The 18,943-nt window shown below is 38.7% G+C and overlaps 1 protein-coding gene and 1 long non-coding RNA gene across 3 annotated transcripts; one reads left to right on the top strand and one right to left on the bottom strand.

Annotated features, from left to right (window-relative positions):
- Positions 1–1,018: 1,018 nt before the first annotated feature.
- On the bottom strand, positions 1,019–4,420 carry LOC141627014 (uncharacterized). 2 transcript variants are annotated; one of them, XR_012536576.1, is made up of 6 exons: positions 4,200–4,420; positions 3,446–3,552; positions 2,460–2,537; positions 2,248–2,308; positions 1,847–1,913; positions 1,019–1,455 (listed from the first exon to the last, which is right to left on the bottom strand). XR_012536576.1 is itself a non-coding variant. In XM_074440535.1 (6 exons), exons 1-4 carry the CDS (start codon positions 4,318–4,320, stop codon positions 2,263–2,265), a joined length of 357 nt encoding a protein of 118 aa, XP_074296636.1. In that variant the 5' UTR covers positions 4,321–4,407; the 3' UTR covers positions 1,037–1,455; positions 1,847–1,913; positions 2,248–2,262. The 2 variants fall into 2 exon arrangements, 1 of the variants encoding a protein (XP_074296636.1); XM_074440535.1 differs by having other exon boundaries at positions 1,037–1,455; positions 2,460–2,542; positions 4,200–4,407.
- An 835-nt stretch (positions 4,421–5,255) lies between these two features.
- LOC141627215 (uncharacterized) lies at positions 5,256–12,914 on the top strand. The gene is made up of 3 exons (XR_012536776.1): positions 5,256–5,418; positions 5,512–5,585; positions 8,259–12,914. It is a non-coding gene; the product is annotated as an uncharacterized LOC141627215 (long non-coding RNA).
- Positions 12,915–18,943: the final 6,029 nt, after the last annotated feature.

Consider the following 18,943-nt stretch of genomic DNA (forward strand, 5'->3'; position numbering starts at 1 on the left):
GTTCTCGGCGGAGTGGGGTCACTTGCGGGAGTGATCTCACGCCCTAGTTTCGCCCTCCGTGGAACCCGCCACGGAGGGGATGTGCACATTAATGGGACGGGGTTATCGCTCGGTATGATGAGCGGGGCTTAGGTGGGAACAGTGCGGTCCCCCAGCATCGCGTGGTGGTCCAGGTGGACGATCGATGATTGAGATGATTGGAGTTGGGTTGGTTGTGTATGTGTGACCAGTTAAGGCCTGCTTATCTTATTGTGACATGTATGTTAATTGTGTGATTAATCTTGACCCCGTTTAAATGTTTTAAAAACGTGGTGATCCATTCGGGGTGGTGAGCGATTGCTTGCGGTATATCTTGGATACGCGTGGGATCTAGCCGGGGATGGAGTCATCACATATCAGAGTCTTTAGTCTTCCGCTGTGTTTGTTAGGACAGTTCCTTTCAGTTGGTTTATAGTTTGAGAACAGTTGTATTTTGCTTACAGTTGGTTTTGTAATGTAATCACTTAAACTTATTCAATAAAGTGTGTTTCTTCATTGTCTTATGATTATCATGCCTCGGGTAACCGAGATGGTGGCATCCTTATACCTGAGTGGTCCTGGTAAGGCACTTGGAGTATGGGGTGTTACAATTAAATTACCACTACTACAAGAAATGTTAAAGAAACCATTTGAAAATAGCCAAAGAGACCATTATAGAGATGGTCTCTACCTCAAAGGTCTCTTAGGGTAAGAGACCCTGCAAACAAAAATGGTTTCTTTTGAAAAAATTAAAAACCATCTTTTCTAGATAAATGGTTTCTTTGCCTACTAAAAAACAGACCATTAAAGTAAGAAAAATGGTTTCTTACCTCACTATTACAAACCGAGCAACATAGATAGATGGTTTCTTTACTGAAACCAAGGATTAGAGAAGTATGGTTTCTTTGACTTTTTTTTTTTTTGTTTGCTTGACCTGTTTCATATGCATTATCAGTTTCACTAACGGCGCCAGAAGGAGTCCATTTTGCGTACACACATGTTTCAAGGAACATAACTATTTAAAAAATCATCATATATATAATGAAAAGTGTATTTGTTTTTACAATCACTTGAAGCAAGTAATATCTTGTGCCATTAAAAAAAAGATGACTATTTTTTTCTTAAAAAAATTACAATAATAAATAAAATCTAACTCTCAACATTTCCCTAACCTAGTCAAGCATTTCTTGACAGCTCCATATCTGCTCGTCGATTAGCGAATAAGCAACACAGGTTCCCTGGTACAAGGCTGTTTGGAATGGGTGGAGTGTGCCAAAGCACACATTTGTTAGCTGGTTAATATCTAGAGAAGCCTTGCATTTAAAGGCTAGATTTTTTCAGCTGGGCATAAGTCAAGATGAATTGTGCCTGTTATGTGGTACTGCACCTGAAACTCATGCACACCTTTTTCAGCATTGCCAGTACACCAAATTGATCCTGCAGAAAATCAGTGCATTACTCCATATTTATCTGCCTGATGTAAAGTTGTTGAGTTGGGTCCAAACAAAACCTTGGGCCAAAGTCAAGAAGAAGGTTACTATTGCATGGATACAAGCTCTACATTATAATATTTGGATGCAGAGGAATCAAGTTAGGGTAGATGGCTTCCTTTGTCTCCCTAACAGAGTAGTTTATGAAATTAGATGTGTAATGAAATCTCGTGCTTTGTATTGGTTAAACTCAGTGAAAACGAGTAGGGATAAATTGTGCATTTCATATCTTCAAATTGTACCATGAGTGGGTAGTTTGTAATAGTTTGTTCATTGGTTTTAATGATAAGCTAACCTTTTACCAAAAAAAAAAAGAAAAAAACACAGTTGAGATGTACCTGCATAAATAATCAAATTGTCAATATAGAACCTTCAGAACATATGCCATGATGAAGGCCTGTGGACCTGCATAAATTCAAGTTGTCAATACGGAACATACATCCTATATAAGTCATCAATGATATGGCATAATTAAGATTCATATGTAGTACTTCACAATTGTATGATAAACCGTATTTCTAAGCAAGAGTCTATAACTAAATGATCCAGTGACTAAACAATAGAGGGTACTTGACAAATAGCTAGCATATTCTCACACGGAAAAAGCTTCAATTAGTAAACCAGGAGTGACAACTGAAAAATGATAACCACGATGCAATTCCGCAATTCCAAGCAGTAGTGATTAAAACATCTCTTCGACATAAAAAAAAAGCAAATTATAAAAAGATGGTTATCGTACCATGGTCCTTACTTCTCACTCAAACTGGGGAATAGCTGCATCACAAACTCCATGCCTCGTCCTTCAAAAATTGATATTTAGGACTATATGTCATGAAAGGTAACAAACTGCCCAGGCCTTGGAACAAGATGTAAGATGCAAGATTTCGCATGGCTTGTTTTGTAGTACTCCATAATAGTTAGTTAGTTACTACTAAAATTAAACAGGCTTACCTGACAAAAAATCCAAAATCCAGAAGAAACAAAGATGCCAATCCATAAACCAAATCCGAAATCTCCACTTCACCATCCCTAATCTTGCAATACAAGGATGTCAGGACCAAAATTAGTGCAAATATGACCAACCAACTTAACTAGTACGAAGTATAATGCACGAAATAGCCCTACCCCAAGTGGTCTGTATATCACTCGAAATAAATCTGAAGCTAAAATATAATTACATGTACCATGGTCTGTTTTTCAAAATATAATTACATGTACCAAACCATGGTGTTATGTTCGAGTTTCACATACGGAAGTCTTGTGACCTCTAGGCTTTAGCCATATATCTTAAGTGTTTATCACAGCATGAAGGAAAGAAACAAAAGGGCATCATCTAAAATAAGAGGCTGAACAAATTGCCTCATAATCAAGATTTACCAAAATACCAAATCTCTGAAACAAAACAGAAAATATCAAACGTGGTAGCTAAATATTCCATAGTCAGATTTCTTTTGGCCGACTCATCAACTTGCCTCAACCACATAAAAGGTGAGCAACAAATTCCAATTATCACTAAACTAACAACCGTTGTAAGAAGGTTCGCATGAGCCAGCACCTCAGCACCTTTGCCGCCCTAAGGCAACTCAAAAACAGAGAGCCCATAGACACCCGATACCAAAGAAAATATGCATGACTTAAAGAATATGTAACATCAAATTTAACAATCACGAAATTTAAGTTTTATATATTGTCATCCCGCACAAATATTTTCCCGAATCTTAAAGAATATCTAGCCAATAAATTAAACATAAAGTTTGTTATTAATAATTCTAAGTTTCCTTGCTAAGCAAACAAACAATTCAAACACCTAAATTCGTATTTAAACTATAAAACATTAGAAAGACAAGGTTATATCTAGTTTATTGGTAAAGCCGAGTTACGAAATTTGTTATTGCTATTACTGAGCTATCACATTAAAGATTATAAGTGTTATCAACCTGAGTTGTAGCAAGAACATCTTCAATCATCAGCTTGGAACTTTGGTAACTTATGCTAACACCAACAGGCTTCATGCTCAAACATCTACCCTCATGGGTTGACTTATCTTCATCAAAAGAAAAAATATCATTAGAATTACTAAAGTTGAAGAGCAAATTAAACTACAATATCATCTATTCTTAATGCTTAGTGTACCAAACTAAAAGAACACAAAGATAGCTTGGACAGTTAAACACTCAATGAGCCAAAGCAAGCCTTAGCGCATTACTGAGCACAAGGAGTGAACAATTAAACACTCAATGAGCTAAAGCAAACCTTAGCGCATAAAATTGTTCCCAAATTGAAAGACTCACAAACCTAATTTTCTCCTCCAATATTATTGAGGGCTTAAGGTAGATTTGCCAGGTATTGATATGTCGTATGACATCCCTTGTGATAGATAAAGGATATGCAACTCTAACCTTTATTAGTTCATCAAATTAGTAAAAAATCCATTAAAAAAACTATCCTAAACAACTAAGTAGCCATATAATTGATGAACAAAACCCAGAAAACCTGTTAAAAAAATATGAAAACAGAATTAGGGTTTGCCTAATTTGCAAATTAAGTTTAGCAAACAAAACAACAATCCAGTAAAGCATACAATTAGGCATACACACCAATAATGAAATACTCCAAAATAATTACTCCAATATATTAATCGGACTTTACTCATTAAAAATTAAGCTTTGAGATTCGGGGAAAAACCCTTACAATGGACAAGTCTGAGGTTAGATGCTTGACGACTGAGCAGGAGTGGAGTAATAGTGCGTTGGTTCACTAGTGAGGATGACGAAGGATGGTGCGTGCGGTGGAGGCGGCGTGCTATCGACATGCCGTCGGCAATGTCGCGTGGTGGATCGAAGAAAAGTAGTTGTACAGGGTGAGAGGAAAGAGAGGAGATGGGAGATTGTGCTAAAGAAGTTATAGTGAGTACTTAATATAGGAACCATGATACGTGCAATTTATAGCCTTTTATTGCATATATTTCTATGCCTTTTATATCGTTTTGTATTACAAAATTCCGAATTGGCTACTTTGGTTTGTTCTGTCTTAAGGGCATAAATGGACCTTAAAGTAGTGGAATCGTCCCTTATTCATCCCACTTAGCATGCATTGTAAGGAGACGGAGATATTAGAGCGAGATTCGTACCTCGAGATGCGTGAAGGAAGGTCAATAGAAGCTGACATGACGAGTTCAAGGCTGATCTCAGTGGAAAGTGTTCGATCGAGAGGTTCTGGAACACGATCGAGTGCTTTGGCAGATATTAGAGGTCGATCGAGTAGTTCTCTATACTCGATCGAAATGTGCTTTTATGGGAATACTCGATCGAGAGCCTAAAGTGTTCGATCGAGAAGTTTGGCTGAAGATATCCTCGATCGAGTGGTCTGAAATGACTCGATCTGTAACACCTGCGAATTTCCCATTTTAACATTTAAACTTTAGTAAACCGTCTGATTACTTTATTTTATATTTTTGAATTATTTAATTTAATTTAATTTATTTTTAAACAAGATTCCTATAAAAATATGTTAAAGCTTAATTTGTATGAAAGTACGTATTTTAGTCGGATAACTTTAATAACGACAAATAATAATAATTTAAAATCTTAATTTCCGCCGTAACATGTAATCGTCACTTTTCGTTTGAGAATCTTATCTAAACATGGACCAACCTTATGTCAACAACACATACCACCTAATTTAAATAACCCTTATATTATTATTATTATTATTATTATTATTATTATTATTATTATAACACTCCACCCGTCCTCACTCTTCTTTCCTCCTTTTGAAAACACCTGCAAACATACAAACCACAACTCCATTAAAACTTGTCACCTTCAACGCAGATCCCGCCTCCAATTCTCCACCTTTTCCTCTAATTCTTCCACCATTCTCCTCCTTACTTCCTCCTTCATCTTTCTAGGTAAGAAAGCTATGATTTTGTGGTGATTTCAGTTTGACCCGCCTCATAAAAGTTCCGATTTTTAGCTCCTTTATTTTGTTTTCCTCCTTCTAGTTGAATAAACCGAAGACCCACAGGGAGGCTCGTACTCTTTTGACGTTTTCCACGGAGATTTGAAGGGCAAAAAGGTAACGGTGATAGGTTACTCGACAAATGTCGAATTTTCCGTCTTACATGTCATTTTCATGTCCCTGTTTGATAAATTTCGGTTCTTTATACGTTTCCTCTTTTGTATGCTCAATTTATCGCGTCAATTCTGTCTCTATGCTAGGATTCGCTCGCTGTATTCACGATATAAATGTGTTAAAATTTCCGTCTCAGATTGGCGTTTAAACGGACTTGGGTTCTTTTCGAACATGGTTAAGATGAGCTTAGTGAGTGTCTTGTTTAAAAATCCCGTCATTGGTTGAATTTATTCTGCTTTCTATATCCTCTATGTAATTTTAATACTGAGTCGTTTACACTTTAAATGTTTCGTTCTGGCCTCTAATCTGGTTTTGAATGGTACCACAGTGCGACATAATCCGAAGCCTTTATAGTGGGCTGCTCGATGGCGTTCTTTTATAACCTTAAACTTTCATATATGTTTTTAGGCTCTTCATTGGATGACTCCACTTTCATGCAGTGACACTATATTCCCAAGTGTACTGAACCATTTATCACCTCATGAGAATATTGGTTCAAGTTTAAGAAGTATGGAATTATATGCTTATAAACTCGTCTTAAGATGGGTTCAAACTGTAGTTTTGGGTCGAGTAAGGAGGTTGTGTCGAGTCATGTTTGGGGCTGTTTTTAGACGGGTTTCTAGCTTAGGTTTGAGCCAATTTGTTTGCGTCCGTCTCAAGTGTATATACAAGTATGATATGGGACTTTTGTATGGTTAATTTCCGTCTTATTGCATGCTTAAGAATCCGTCTTAAGACGGTCTCACTTGGGTTGCTATGTTGCATTTTGAATGCTCAATTCCATGCCCTCGCTTTTCTTGTTTGATTGTCTTAGAAATTTTTATGAATTATATTTGTGGGGCTCTTTACTACTTAGTTATTGGACTCAATATAAGTTGCATGATGGACTCACTATATTTTAATGATTGGGCTAAATACATTACATGAATTGGGCTTGTTCTGCTGAATTTGTTGGATTTGACATGAATAACTTGTTGGTCTTCACATGACCAATTCTTCGGGCCTCACATAGATAGGTTGCTTGTTGGGCTCATATATGACCCACTTGTGTTGGTTCCATTTTTATTCCGTAATTTTCATATAACGTAAATTAATCATTATCATTCATTATATCTTATTTAATCGGCATGTTAAATTATAAAATGGAATGTTTAGTAATATAATACAAGTATGAGATATTCATTATAAATAGTTACTTGTAGTGGGTCATATTATAGATAATGTCTAGAATAGTTTGGTTGTGAGAGTCTTGGTTCTAACGGAATACTAGGGGTGAGCCTGAGGCCCTCTAGTTGCGGTATGAACGTCGAGAGTGATGTTGCCATCTGTACTCAAGGTGATGCAGACCATAAGTATGAATGTGACATTAATCATCTCGACCCTGAGTCTTGGTCCTATCGGATACTAGGGGTGAGTCAGAGGCCCTCTAGTTGCGATATGATTCGTCGGGAGTGATGTTCTCATCCGTACTCATGGTGATGCAGACCATAAGTATGAATGTGACATTAATCATCCCGTCCCTGAGTCACGGTCCTATCGGATTCTAGGGGCGAGCCATAGGCCCTCTAGTTGCGATAAGGTCGTTGGGATTGATGTTCCCACCCGTACTTATGGTGAGATGCAAGCCATAAGTATGAATGTGACATTAATAATCCCGTTCTATGTGCTTGTTTGTTATGCTTGGTTGTTGTACTTGTTTGTTGTATTTGGCCATGTTTTAAAGGTAACCGCTGAGCCAGATACTTGTTTGTTGTGCCTCGGACATGTTTTAAAGGTAACCTCTGAGTCGGGCACTTGTTTGCTGTATTTGGCCATGTTTTAAAGGTAACCGCTGAGCCAGATACTTGTTTGTTGTGTCTCGGACATGTTTTAAAGGTAACCTCTGAGTCGGACACTTGTTTGTTGTATTTGGCCATGTTTTAAAGGTAACCGCTGAGCCAGATATTTGTTTGTTGTGTCTCGGACATGTTTTAAAGGTAACCTTTGAGTCGGACACTTGTTTGTTGTATTTGGCCATGTTTTAAAGGTAACCGCTGAGCCAGATACTTGTTTGTTGTACCTCGGACATGTTTTAAAGGTAACCTCTGAGTTGGGTACTTGTTTGTAGTATTTGGACATGTTTTAAAGGTAACCGCTGAGCCAGATACTTTATGTGTTGTGCCTCGGACATGTTTTAAAGGTAACCTCTGAGTCGGGCACTTGTTTGTAGTATTTGGACATGTTTTAAAGGTAACCGCTGAGCGAAATACTTTAGAGGTCGTGCCTTGGACATGTTTTAAAGGTAACCGCTGAGCCAAGGTACTTAAGGACTTGTGTCTCGGACATGCTTTAAAGGTAGCCTCTGAGCCGGATGCTTTGTTTATTACGTGATGTTAGTAGTCCCTTTTTATGTATTGTATGTTGTTTGGTTTTCAAAGTTGGATGTATCATATGCCTTATCTATGATTGACTACGCATGTTTTGAATGTTAGTTTCATGTCTGAGTGCTTGCATCAAATAGTTATATTCATGATGTTCTAATATGTTCTTGTTTATCTGTGGTTCGACATATTGTGGCTGGGAGAACCTTGAGTTACTCCCCACTGACTGTGGCGTTCATGTTTACATGAATGACAGGTTGTGAAGATGCTTACGTGGGGAAGACGTGTGAGCTAGCGAGAACTAAACCCTTGGACCTTAGTTGCTAGTTTAGAAACCCCTTACATGTTTATTCGTGGGATATCTTTTCCCCGTTTTCTAGACTTGGGTTGTAATAACCTAAATTTGTCTATTGTTGTATTTGTTTCATTTCTTTTGGCACCCGCGTGTTAATCTTTAGCTAGTAATTTAAAAGTTTTTAAAATCTCATAAATTTCCGCTTTAATTTATTAGTTATATTTTCCGCTTTATCGCGGGGTGTCACAGTTGGTATCAGAGCCTATGTTGCTCCCGACGCACACACGTGTACCCCAAATTTAATTTGAACTTGACCTTGAATAATGAATGAGAGATGGGTAGACTTAAGGACCTAAGGTGGTAGTCTGTAGTGTGTTTGCTCTTTGTTAGGTTCTAACATGTTTGTTGATTGCCATTTTATAATTGTTGTGCCCTTGGATCAATGACTGTAAACTTACCAATGTGGTGATCAAGATTTGGTGCCTATTGCTGAGGATTGAAGATTTCTTCAACCTTTGAGGAATGCTTCTACTTCCTTGAAGATGTTTCTCATTCTTTGTGTATCTGGGCTTATTCTTTACCTCTTGGTGCTTATCCTTTATCTAAACTCTCCTCTGTTCTACTTTGAAAGTTACTATTGTATTTCCTAACTTGTCATTTGTTCCTTGCTTATCTTCCCTTAACGCATTTTGATAGTACTCTTTCTTTTGAGAAATGTTGACCTTGGTTGAAAATTTTGACCTTTGAGGAGATTGTTGTGTTTGACCCTTAATCCTGGTTTTGAGAGGATTTGATGTTGGAAAGACTTGGGTAGTGTGATGAGACATACTTGATGGTTCTTATACCTAGATCCTTGATAGAGTGAGTATATTTGATTGGTGGATTTTCTATGTAAAGTGTGAGTTGCATTGGTTACTAAGGTTATAGAACTTGGCTTTGTTGTTTATGTTTGGGATACTAGTGCTTAGTACTTGACCTAAGGTGGATGAAATTGGATGGTGGATTTGAGGATATAGAATTGACTAAGTAAGTCGAGTTTTTGTTTGGTTTCCATAATCACTTTGGATATGAGTATAACCTTGTTAGTAGCTCAGACATTGTTTTGTGAAGGTCGTTGTGGACATTTAATAATTGGGAACTGTCGAATCACAAGTGTAGTGAAGTACTTTGTTTCATGGAACGACTTAGGATGAAATAATAAAAGTGTTTTGAGGAAATCATTGGGAGTGATGTGGTTATAGGTTTTGTTGTTAGGAAGTTTTTAGAACCGTATAGGATGAGGTAGTGGTTGAGATTTGAGTACCTGGCATTTCCTTGCTGTCTAATTTTCGTTCTTCTTTGACCATAAGCTTTACCGTTCATACCTCTCTTCCTCACTTCATCTTGCTCCTCCTTTAAGTTTGATGTTGGTAACTTATAAAAAAAAAAAAAAAAAAAAACCTCTATTTTTGACATCCTTGTTGACCTCACCTCAACTCTTACCCTTAGGAAGTTCATCATAGCTCTTTTGTTGGTTAGGTTTGGATCCTCTTAACATACTTTGTAATTATGATGTCTAAGTTGCTTCCTTTTCGTATAATTTCTAAATATTTGAAACTACAAGTTTTGGTTCATTATTAAAAATTTATATTGCTTTTACAACACTTTACCTAATTTAGAGGTTCGAAAACGGAGATATGATGTAGTCCCCCATTTGTTCTTTGAGTATAAACATCTTTATCGTGATTTTTGATGGCTAAACCAGAGCTTTCTTTTAATTTTGCTCAATTTCTAACTAACCTTGATCTATTTACGATTTCTTTGTCAAAGTTTAATGTTATATTTGCAAGAATTTGACTCCTTTTTGAGTTCAACCTTGAATCTTTTAATTTCCATTTGGCCTTTGCAAAAGAAAATTTGAGTGGATTACCTTTTTCATTTGATTTTAACGTTGATGGGATGTTAGGACTCGTTATTAAAGGCGTTAATAACCTGTCCTATGCTTGTCAGCGAATGATTTTTGTTTTTAATTTGTCTTTGACTTGGAAAGTTAGCGTTCTTGTGTGCACAACAAGAGCAATTTCGTTCCATGAATGAGACTTATACTTTTGAAAACTCTTCATTAATGTCTTTGAAAGTATTTGATTTTCGGTTTATACAAATGATTTGCTTTTTGACCTTATCTTTGATTTGGAATGTGATGTTCTTGAATGCGCAACGAGAGCACTTCCGTTCCTTTGATGAGAATCTGGTTCTGTCAGAAAATTTTAGTTGAAACATTTGAAAGAATTTTTAATTCTTACTATTTGTTGCCTTTTAATGTTTGGAGTTACCAATTTCAAAAGTCCAGTTTTACCTTTATAACCTTTCGTTTTATACTTTCAAGTTTCGAGGACGAAACTTTTTAAAAGATGGAGTGATTGTAACACCCGCGAATTTCCCATTTTGACATTTAAATTTTAGTAAACCTTTCAAGTCCAGTTTTACCTTTATAACCTTTCATTTAGTAAACCTCTCTAAATCATTCATCTCTTGGCCGAAATATACAAGAGAGAACAAAATTTATTTTGTGTCAAATTTTAAGTAACACTTGTATTATTTCTAGTACAAAATAATATTAGTTATTAAGAGGTTTCCTTGGGTATATACATTTGGGAGAAGTTCTATTTTGGACCTTTTGTTAATCCATTATTAGGAAAGCTCAAAAACTAACAAGAAGGTGATCTTGTTGGTGCCCTAATATCCGAAACCTCAATGTAAGATTGACGATTTCTTCTTTTATCTTGCTTTAGTTTGCATGCATAAGATCTAGGATTTATTTTATGACTAAATAAATAAATTCATATATGAATATGTAAATTAATGAGATTAATGTATCATAACAAGCGGTATCCAGAGCCTTAGGTTGTTTGCATGCAAATCGGTTTATAGTTTTTCCGAGTTATATGATTAACATACAAAACTAATTAATTTGGATTTATGAAGATAAACCTAAAAATATCTTTGCATGTTAAAAGTTTCTGGTCCTAAGTGATTTTTAAGACATTTTGGTTTATTTATGGATTTTATTGTTCATTTTATATAATATTGGCATTAAAATGTGATTTTTATTATAAAAATGTCATTTTTGGACGAAAAATAGCTAAACTTCAAATTTTTCAGTTGTTTTTGGATATGTTTTCACATATATTATCTATTGATGGCCTGTAAATTTTCATGATAAAATGAGTTGTTTTGCTCAAAATATGGATTTTTCAAATTAAAATCGTATTTAAATGGGTAAATAGGTTAATATGAGTTATATTTCGAATATAGTCATGGAAATTTAGTATGTTGTCACATGCAATTTTATAAGATGTGTGTAAAATATTTGGCTATAATGAAGTTTTTATGCATGATTTATGATTTTTTGATGAAAAATCACATAAATAGTGACTATAATTAGTAATAATGCTAAAACATACTTCATGACTAAAGGAAAAACGTCACATGTTGCATTTTATCATATATTTCAGATCTAAAAGTGAAAATTTGATAAAAATAATTTTTCTCATATTTTTATGGTCATAATTGTTAAAACCGATAAACCGCAACATTATTTTTCTCGATAAATTTTCAAAATTTTTAACCTAAATTTTGAATATTATGAGTGTCATGGTATTTTTCCAGAATGTTCATGAGTTTAAATTTCAAATTTCGAAATTATTTGAAATTTTTATAATTTAATTTGAAGTTTATAGCATAATTTTGTATTTTTAGGTCCATTTATGAACAATATAAGAAATCAAGTTTAATTATTGTCAAAAGTGTTAGTGGAGACTAATTTTGAGTCCTAAGATGGTTAGGGTAATTAACTTGTACATAAATATGAATTTATGTAATTATTGTGATTTTAATAAGTTAAATCACGCAAATCCGTAAAAACCGATTAATATACGATATTGGCTCTTAAAAGGCGATTTAGCATAAAATCGAGCATGTTCATACATATTATAATTCTGCATTTTATATATGATTGTCATATTTCAATTTTATGTAATTTTTGAATTATGTAATTTTACTTAGTATGGCCTTAGTTTTAATTGGTATTACCCGAAATGTATGGGAATATCGATTCGGTTGTAATTATTGTGATCTCGTATCACCGTTTTGTAATTTAATAGATTTATTTTTATTTTTATTACAAATGTATAATAGAAAATTTTGTAATTCATTTTGTAATTTAATTATTCCGGAGTTCCTTGAAGACGGTGCCATTCGAGAAGGCGGTTCATCATAGAAAGTGTTGCCTTGAAATGCGTGCCAAGACCGAAGTTCAAGGGACCAAAGGAGTTGGTTTCCGAATTTGTAATAGTTTATTAGATTTACTATTTTTTTTTGAGGAAAAAGCCAAAGGCTCATTTCATTAACGATAAATCAAAAAGAACAGTTGAGTTCGCAGTTGGCGGTAAGGGATCTGACCACTCCACGCGACCTGACTCACTAGCCAAAACATGAGCTAATGCGTGAGCAACCGTATTGTTCACTCGACTAGTATACGACCAAACAATTGAAGAGAACGAAGAACATAAATGCAAAATATCCTCTAAGACTAAATGAAATAAACTCCTGCCAAGCTTGTTGTTCCGAAGTGCATCGATGACTCGTAAGCAATCACTTTCGATCACAATCTTGTCATGTCCCTTTCGAATAGCCTCCTTCACACCTTCAAGGACTGCCACCGCTTCCGCCATATGAGGTTCCAACATCTGTGCCTGCAAAATAGAGAGCCCCCACTAAACTCGACCCCCACTACTACGACAGACCACCTCAATACCTACACCAGTACCCTCCTTGACTCCCGCATCAACATTGAGTTTCACAAAACCCTCAGCTATGTCTTGCCACCCTTGCCCATTACCCGTCTGCTCCTCTTGTCTACTCGTGGTCCTCGGCCTCCCCTTTGACCCCGCATACCCGGCACTTGCAATCTCCTCCCAGACGTCACTACTCCGCTGTAAAACACTCCTCGGGTCCACCTCTCTCCCTTCGAACAAAGCTTTGTTTCTGCATTCCCAGAGAGCCCAACACCTGACCATGAATTTCCCATGTTCCACAGCTCCCAATTCACGCCATCTCGCCTTAACCCAGTCACGTAACCGCCCTCCCTCCTCCTCCTCCTCTCTCGCCAAACCTAGACCCCCCCAGACCCAATTAGCAACCCAAAATTCTCGAAATAAATGAAGACTCGATTCAAAACAAGAATTACATAAAGGACACAAGAAGTTCTCACCTCAGACTCGATTCAAAACAAGAATTACATAAAGGACACAAGAAGTTCTCATCTCGTTCGGGTTCCCAGTACCACAAGTCACGAGTCCTATTCTCACCAAGTCGAATATTTGCAATTCGTTCTCCCTCAAAGGGAAGAAAAGTCCCTTACAGTAACCCGACATTCCAGCTCCTGTCATCGCTATTCAACAAGTCCGGCACTCGCATCTCCTCCTGACCCTGCTGGCAAGGAGATAGAACCCGCCCCGATTGTGTCCCCGGGATCCAGGCGTCCCTCCAAACACTCGTGTCCAGCCCGTCCCCAATGCGTCTCCTCAACCCGCAATCCATCACCTTCCTCGCCTCAACTATGTCTCGCCATGCATAACTGGGGTTATGTCCCAAGCTTGCCGTGAGGATTGTACCATTAGGGTAATACTTTGCTCGTATCATTCTCGCCCATAAGCACTCTGGATCCGTCACTAACCTCCAAACTTGTTTCCCTAGTAGTGCAAGATTGAAAGCCATAAAGTCCCGAAACCCCGTACCTCCTATACACTTCGGTTGACACTATTTCCTCCAGGCCACCGACGAAATACCCTTCTTTCCCTCTTCATGATTTCACCAGAACCGCGACACAATTGATCTAAGCTCGTCACTAAAGTTAGCTGGGAGTTTAAACACACTCATCACATAGGTAGGGAGTGAATTGGCTACCGCCTTTATGAGAACCTCCTTACCCGCTCTAGACAACAGTTTTCCACGCCAACCATTTAGACGTTTGCTAAGCTTATCCCTAATTATGTCCGTCAGACCCTTTTTTGATCTTCCCACCACCGTAGGTTGCCCAAGATATCTCGATTGCTCTTCCACCTCGACAATGCCCAACCTAGTCGCCAAATTACTCCTCTTAGTACGTGGTACCACCTTACTAAAAGAAATAGTAGTCTTATCAAGGTTGACCAGCTGACCTGATGCACATTCATACCGTCGCAACACCTCTTGAATTACATCAGCCTCAGCCTCCGTAGCTCTGGTAAAAAAGATACTGTCATCTGCAAAAAGGAGATGTGAAACCGCGGGTGCCCCATTCGAAATTTTGACTCCATGCAACGTTCTCTCTTCCACCGCCCTCCTCATAAGATTAGATAAAGCTTCCGCACAAAGAATAAATAAATAAGGCGATAAAGGGTCACCTTATCTTAAGCCTCGTGACGGTCTAAATTGCCGTGAAGGTGTCCCATTGATTAGAACAGCGAAGGAAACCGTCCTGACGCACGCCATCACCCTATCAATCCACGCACAATCAAATCCCATCGTGATCAGAACCTGCTCCAGGAAGGACCACTCGACTCTATCATAGGCCTTAGCCATGTCTAGCTTTATGGCCATATGTCCCTCAGTGGATTTCGAATGCTTCATATAATGGAAAATCTCGAAGGCAATCAACACATTATCAGATATAATCCACCCCGGAGTAAACGCACTTTGATTCACAGAAACTATCTCCCCCAGGAACGGTTTTAACCTGTTTGCGAGCACTTTGGACACAAGCTTGTAGGCCACGTTGCAGAGGCTAATTGGTCGGAAGTCACGAATTTTGTCTGGAGCTTTCTTTTTTGGAATTAAACAATATTAGTCTTATTTATGTCGCGTGGCGATATTTCTCCTCTCAAGATAGCAAGAACAGTAGCTACCACTTCCGACCTGATGATGTCCCAATAAGTTTGATAGAATAGCCCATTCATCCCGTCCGGCCCCGGAGCTTTCAGCGGGTGCATTTGATGTAGAGCCTCACTAATCTCCTCCTCCCCGTACTCTCGCCTCAAAGTCATGTTCATAGGGGCTGTAACACGGTTTTCAAGATCGTGCAAAACTTCGCTGAAGTCTACTGGGTTCGACGACGTAAAAAGAGCTTCAAAGTAATTATTAGCCACCCTCGAAACTGCTTCATCCCCCGCATGAACCGTGCCATCATCACCCACAAGATTTGCAATATAATTCTTTCGTCTTCTATCACCCGCCCTCGAATGAAAAAACGAGGTATTTCTATCTCCATCTTTGAGCCATAAAGCCCTAGATCGTTGACGCCAATATTGCTCTTCCTTTTTTCGCAATCCAGCAAGTTTCGCTACCAATTTCTTCCGTGCCTGTACGTTTTCCACATTTCGGTCTCCTTCGTTTAGCTGTGCAAGATGCCTCATCTTTCTCTCCATATCTTTGCCAATTCTATTAATATTAGTTTTCTTCCAAGCCCTTAACTCGGTTGCACAAGCCTGTAGCATAGTCACCAAATCGCCCTTCCCTCATGTAAAAGCCTCTCTCAACAGCTTCCCCGCAGCCTTCCTCCTCGGTCCAGAATTGCTCAAAATGGAATTGAAGTCGCCTCACTCCCTCCATCTCCCTTCTATTTAAAACCAATTTGATCGATGAATGATCAGACCACTCACGTTCAAGGTAGAAAAGCCGAGCAAACGGAAACAAATCGAGCCATGAAACCACACACATTGCCCTGTCAATCATACTCTGCCGATTAGCGTCCCCTGCCTGTCCATTATCAAAGGAAAAATTGTACCCCTCCCACGCCACATCCCGAAGCCCACAATCATCCACCGCCGCTTGAAAATTGTTCATTTGCCATTGAGGTCGGCTTCCCCCTTTCGTCTCCGTTGAAAATAAAATCTCATTGAAGTCACCGATGCAAACCCACGGCAAAGAGGAATGTCTACTAAGGACCCGTAATAATTCCCAGGACAGATGTCGATCAGAAACATTAGGCCAACCATAGAATCCCGTTAGTCTTCATTCACCTTGCTCACCTTTGATAGTGAAGTCCATATAGTGAACCGATGCAGACATAAAGACACAATCAATTTCCTTCTTCCATAAAAGAGCTAAACCTCCTGACCTCCCCATACTATCCACCTTCATTCCATAGTACCCATCAAGCTTCTCTCTCACCCTCCTCATTTCACGACCACTAAGTTTCGTTTCACATAAAAACGTAATGGCTGGGGCCTCCCTCCGCACTAAATCATGGAGGGCAGTGATCGTATCGGGGTTCCCAAGCCCCGACAGTTAAGACTTAAGATATTCATTGGGCCCGGCGGGGTTGATCACCATCAATGTCCGCCTCGGGTATTAAGACGCCCCCATCTGAATTTGTCTTCATTCTCTTCGAACCATCTTTAGTCGTGTCAGCTTCCCTACCTCCCTTATTATGGCTCCCCTCCAGACAGCCCGAGCCTTGCTCCAGACCCTCCCTCCCTTCCAGACCCTCCCTCGGCAGCCTAACCCACTTCCTGCAACTGTAAACAGTCCCCTCCCTCATACCACCCTTCTTATTCCTCCGTGCCTCACCAGCAAGCCTCTCCTCCTCCTCCTCCCCCATAACCAGATCACGCATCTCCTCCTCCCTCCTACCATCACCCATAGTGTGACCTTCAGTCTCCCCCACTGCATCCCTTCTCTCCCCATGACCCTCCCTTCCCCGAACAGAACCCCTCTTCTGCCCAGCCACCCATTCTTGCTCCAAGCATCCCTCCCCTGCATCCCTTCCTTCACTAATATCAACGCTGCTCACAGACCGTACACTGCCGTTTTTGGAAACATCTTTCGAACCATCAACCCCAGACTTCTTGTTGCGAAAATTCAGGGCAATAGCTTGAAGTTTCTCTATCATGAGCGCGATATCCACCTCATTGTCTTCTTTTTCAGCCGCATCGAAGCTTGCTCTAAGATCTCGAGCTGCTTTACCCGAGCTTTCCTTAACAGTTTTGAAAACTTTCCACGGAGAAGCGCGCAACCAATCCCCAAATTTTAACTCCTCTTCCTCAAACGGTCCTTCTTCACAATCTTTTTCACTATGGCCAATAAGCCCACACCCGTAACAGTAGATTGGTAGCCTTTCATATTTAACATTAAACTCAGTGACCAACCCCTCTCTCATACGAATAGGCACCACGGCTTTAAGAGGAACTCTAACATCATGAAAATATCGAATTCGAATTGCTCTATCTATTTCGACATTGGGGCCTGTTTCCACATTAATAAATTTCCCTAAACAATTCCCAATCCTCTGCGCATTCGATATACTTCGACGTCCCGATATAGGAAGATTGTAAACCCTAGCCCAAATCGGAACATGAAATAGTGGAACATCTGTAATCTTACCTGACTGGTTTGGTTCGTTGAAGCACCACACAAACTTGTCGAAGTGCCAAGGTTGCCCTTCCAGAACCCTAGCTTTGTCCCGCTCCGACCCAAAGCGAAAGATGAAGGTCTTTTCACGCGCATTAACTACGTTTCCTAGCAAGGGTGTCAAGAGATTCCACAATTTAGTCATCGAGTCGATAGCCGCTTTAACGTTGATTGCCCTAGATGCTCAGATCTTTCCAACGAGCATCGTTTCATTCTTCTTCATCCCTTCCCCTCCTTCATCGTCCCATTCAAGCGCTTGCCCCTCAAAATCTTCATCCAAACCCATAATTTCATTCTTCTTCATCCCTTCCCCTCTCTGTTTTGGCCCCGTGATGAACTACCCATTGACACCTGCAAAGAAAGACAACAGCAAACAAGAAACGAAACAAAACAAGCCCCTACTCACGACCTAGATCGTGAGAAGAGCCCCGAATTAGAGGATGAACTAAGATAAATGGACAGAGAAACCCTAGGAGACTCTAGACTTTTTATCCTTTATCTCTTTAAAAATATTGTTTATTAGATTTACTATTTTAGGAAGACCATACTAGGATTTTATTTTTATGCTTTGCATTTTATTTATGTGTTGCATGCATCGCTAAATCGCCATAACTAAACATGCATTTTAAATCGAGTTTATCGACCGTGTCAATTACAATTATCGTAGTTCACCGCTTTAGTTCACTTAAAACGTGATAGATAATTTGCTAAAATAAACAATTGAGACTTAGCCTTACCAAAAGGTAGAAACCATGATAACCTATTTCGTGAGGGAGTGCGCTCGGCCTCACCGGGGTACAAACCTTGTTACGTAGGGGAAGTGGGTGATAAATGTCTATCTTCCGAATTCATGTTGATAAGGGATGAATCGGCTACACTGTGCCCAAGTTAATATGGATTTGGATCATGGACACATTTATTCGAAATTTGGGTTGAACTCAACAAAAGTATTCTCGACCATTGTCGGATGTGTTTTGGGCTAAAGATAAATATTAATGTAATTTTATCGACCAAGAGTTCTTAAAGTAGAATCGATTAAAGAGTTAATCCACCGAGTTATATTGATAAGGGATGAATCGGCCACACCGTGCCCAAGTTAATATGAATTTGGGTCATGGAATCATTTATCAAGTTGGGTAGAGGTCAATAGATAAATGCAATAAAACTTGTTTAAATTAAAAATTTACGAGTGTTATTATTATTTTAAAACGACAAGT

This window comes from Silene latifolia, chromosome Y, assembly GCF_048544455.1.
Source record: "Silene latifolia isolate original U9 population chromosome Y, ASM4854445v1, whole genome shotgun sequence".
Classification (NCBI taxonomy): Eukaryota; Viridiplantae; Streptophyta; class Magnoliopsida; order Caryophyllales; family Caryophyllaceae; genus Silene; species Silene latifolia.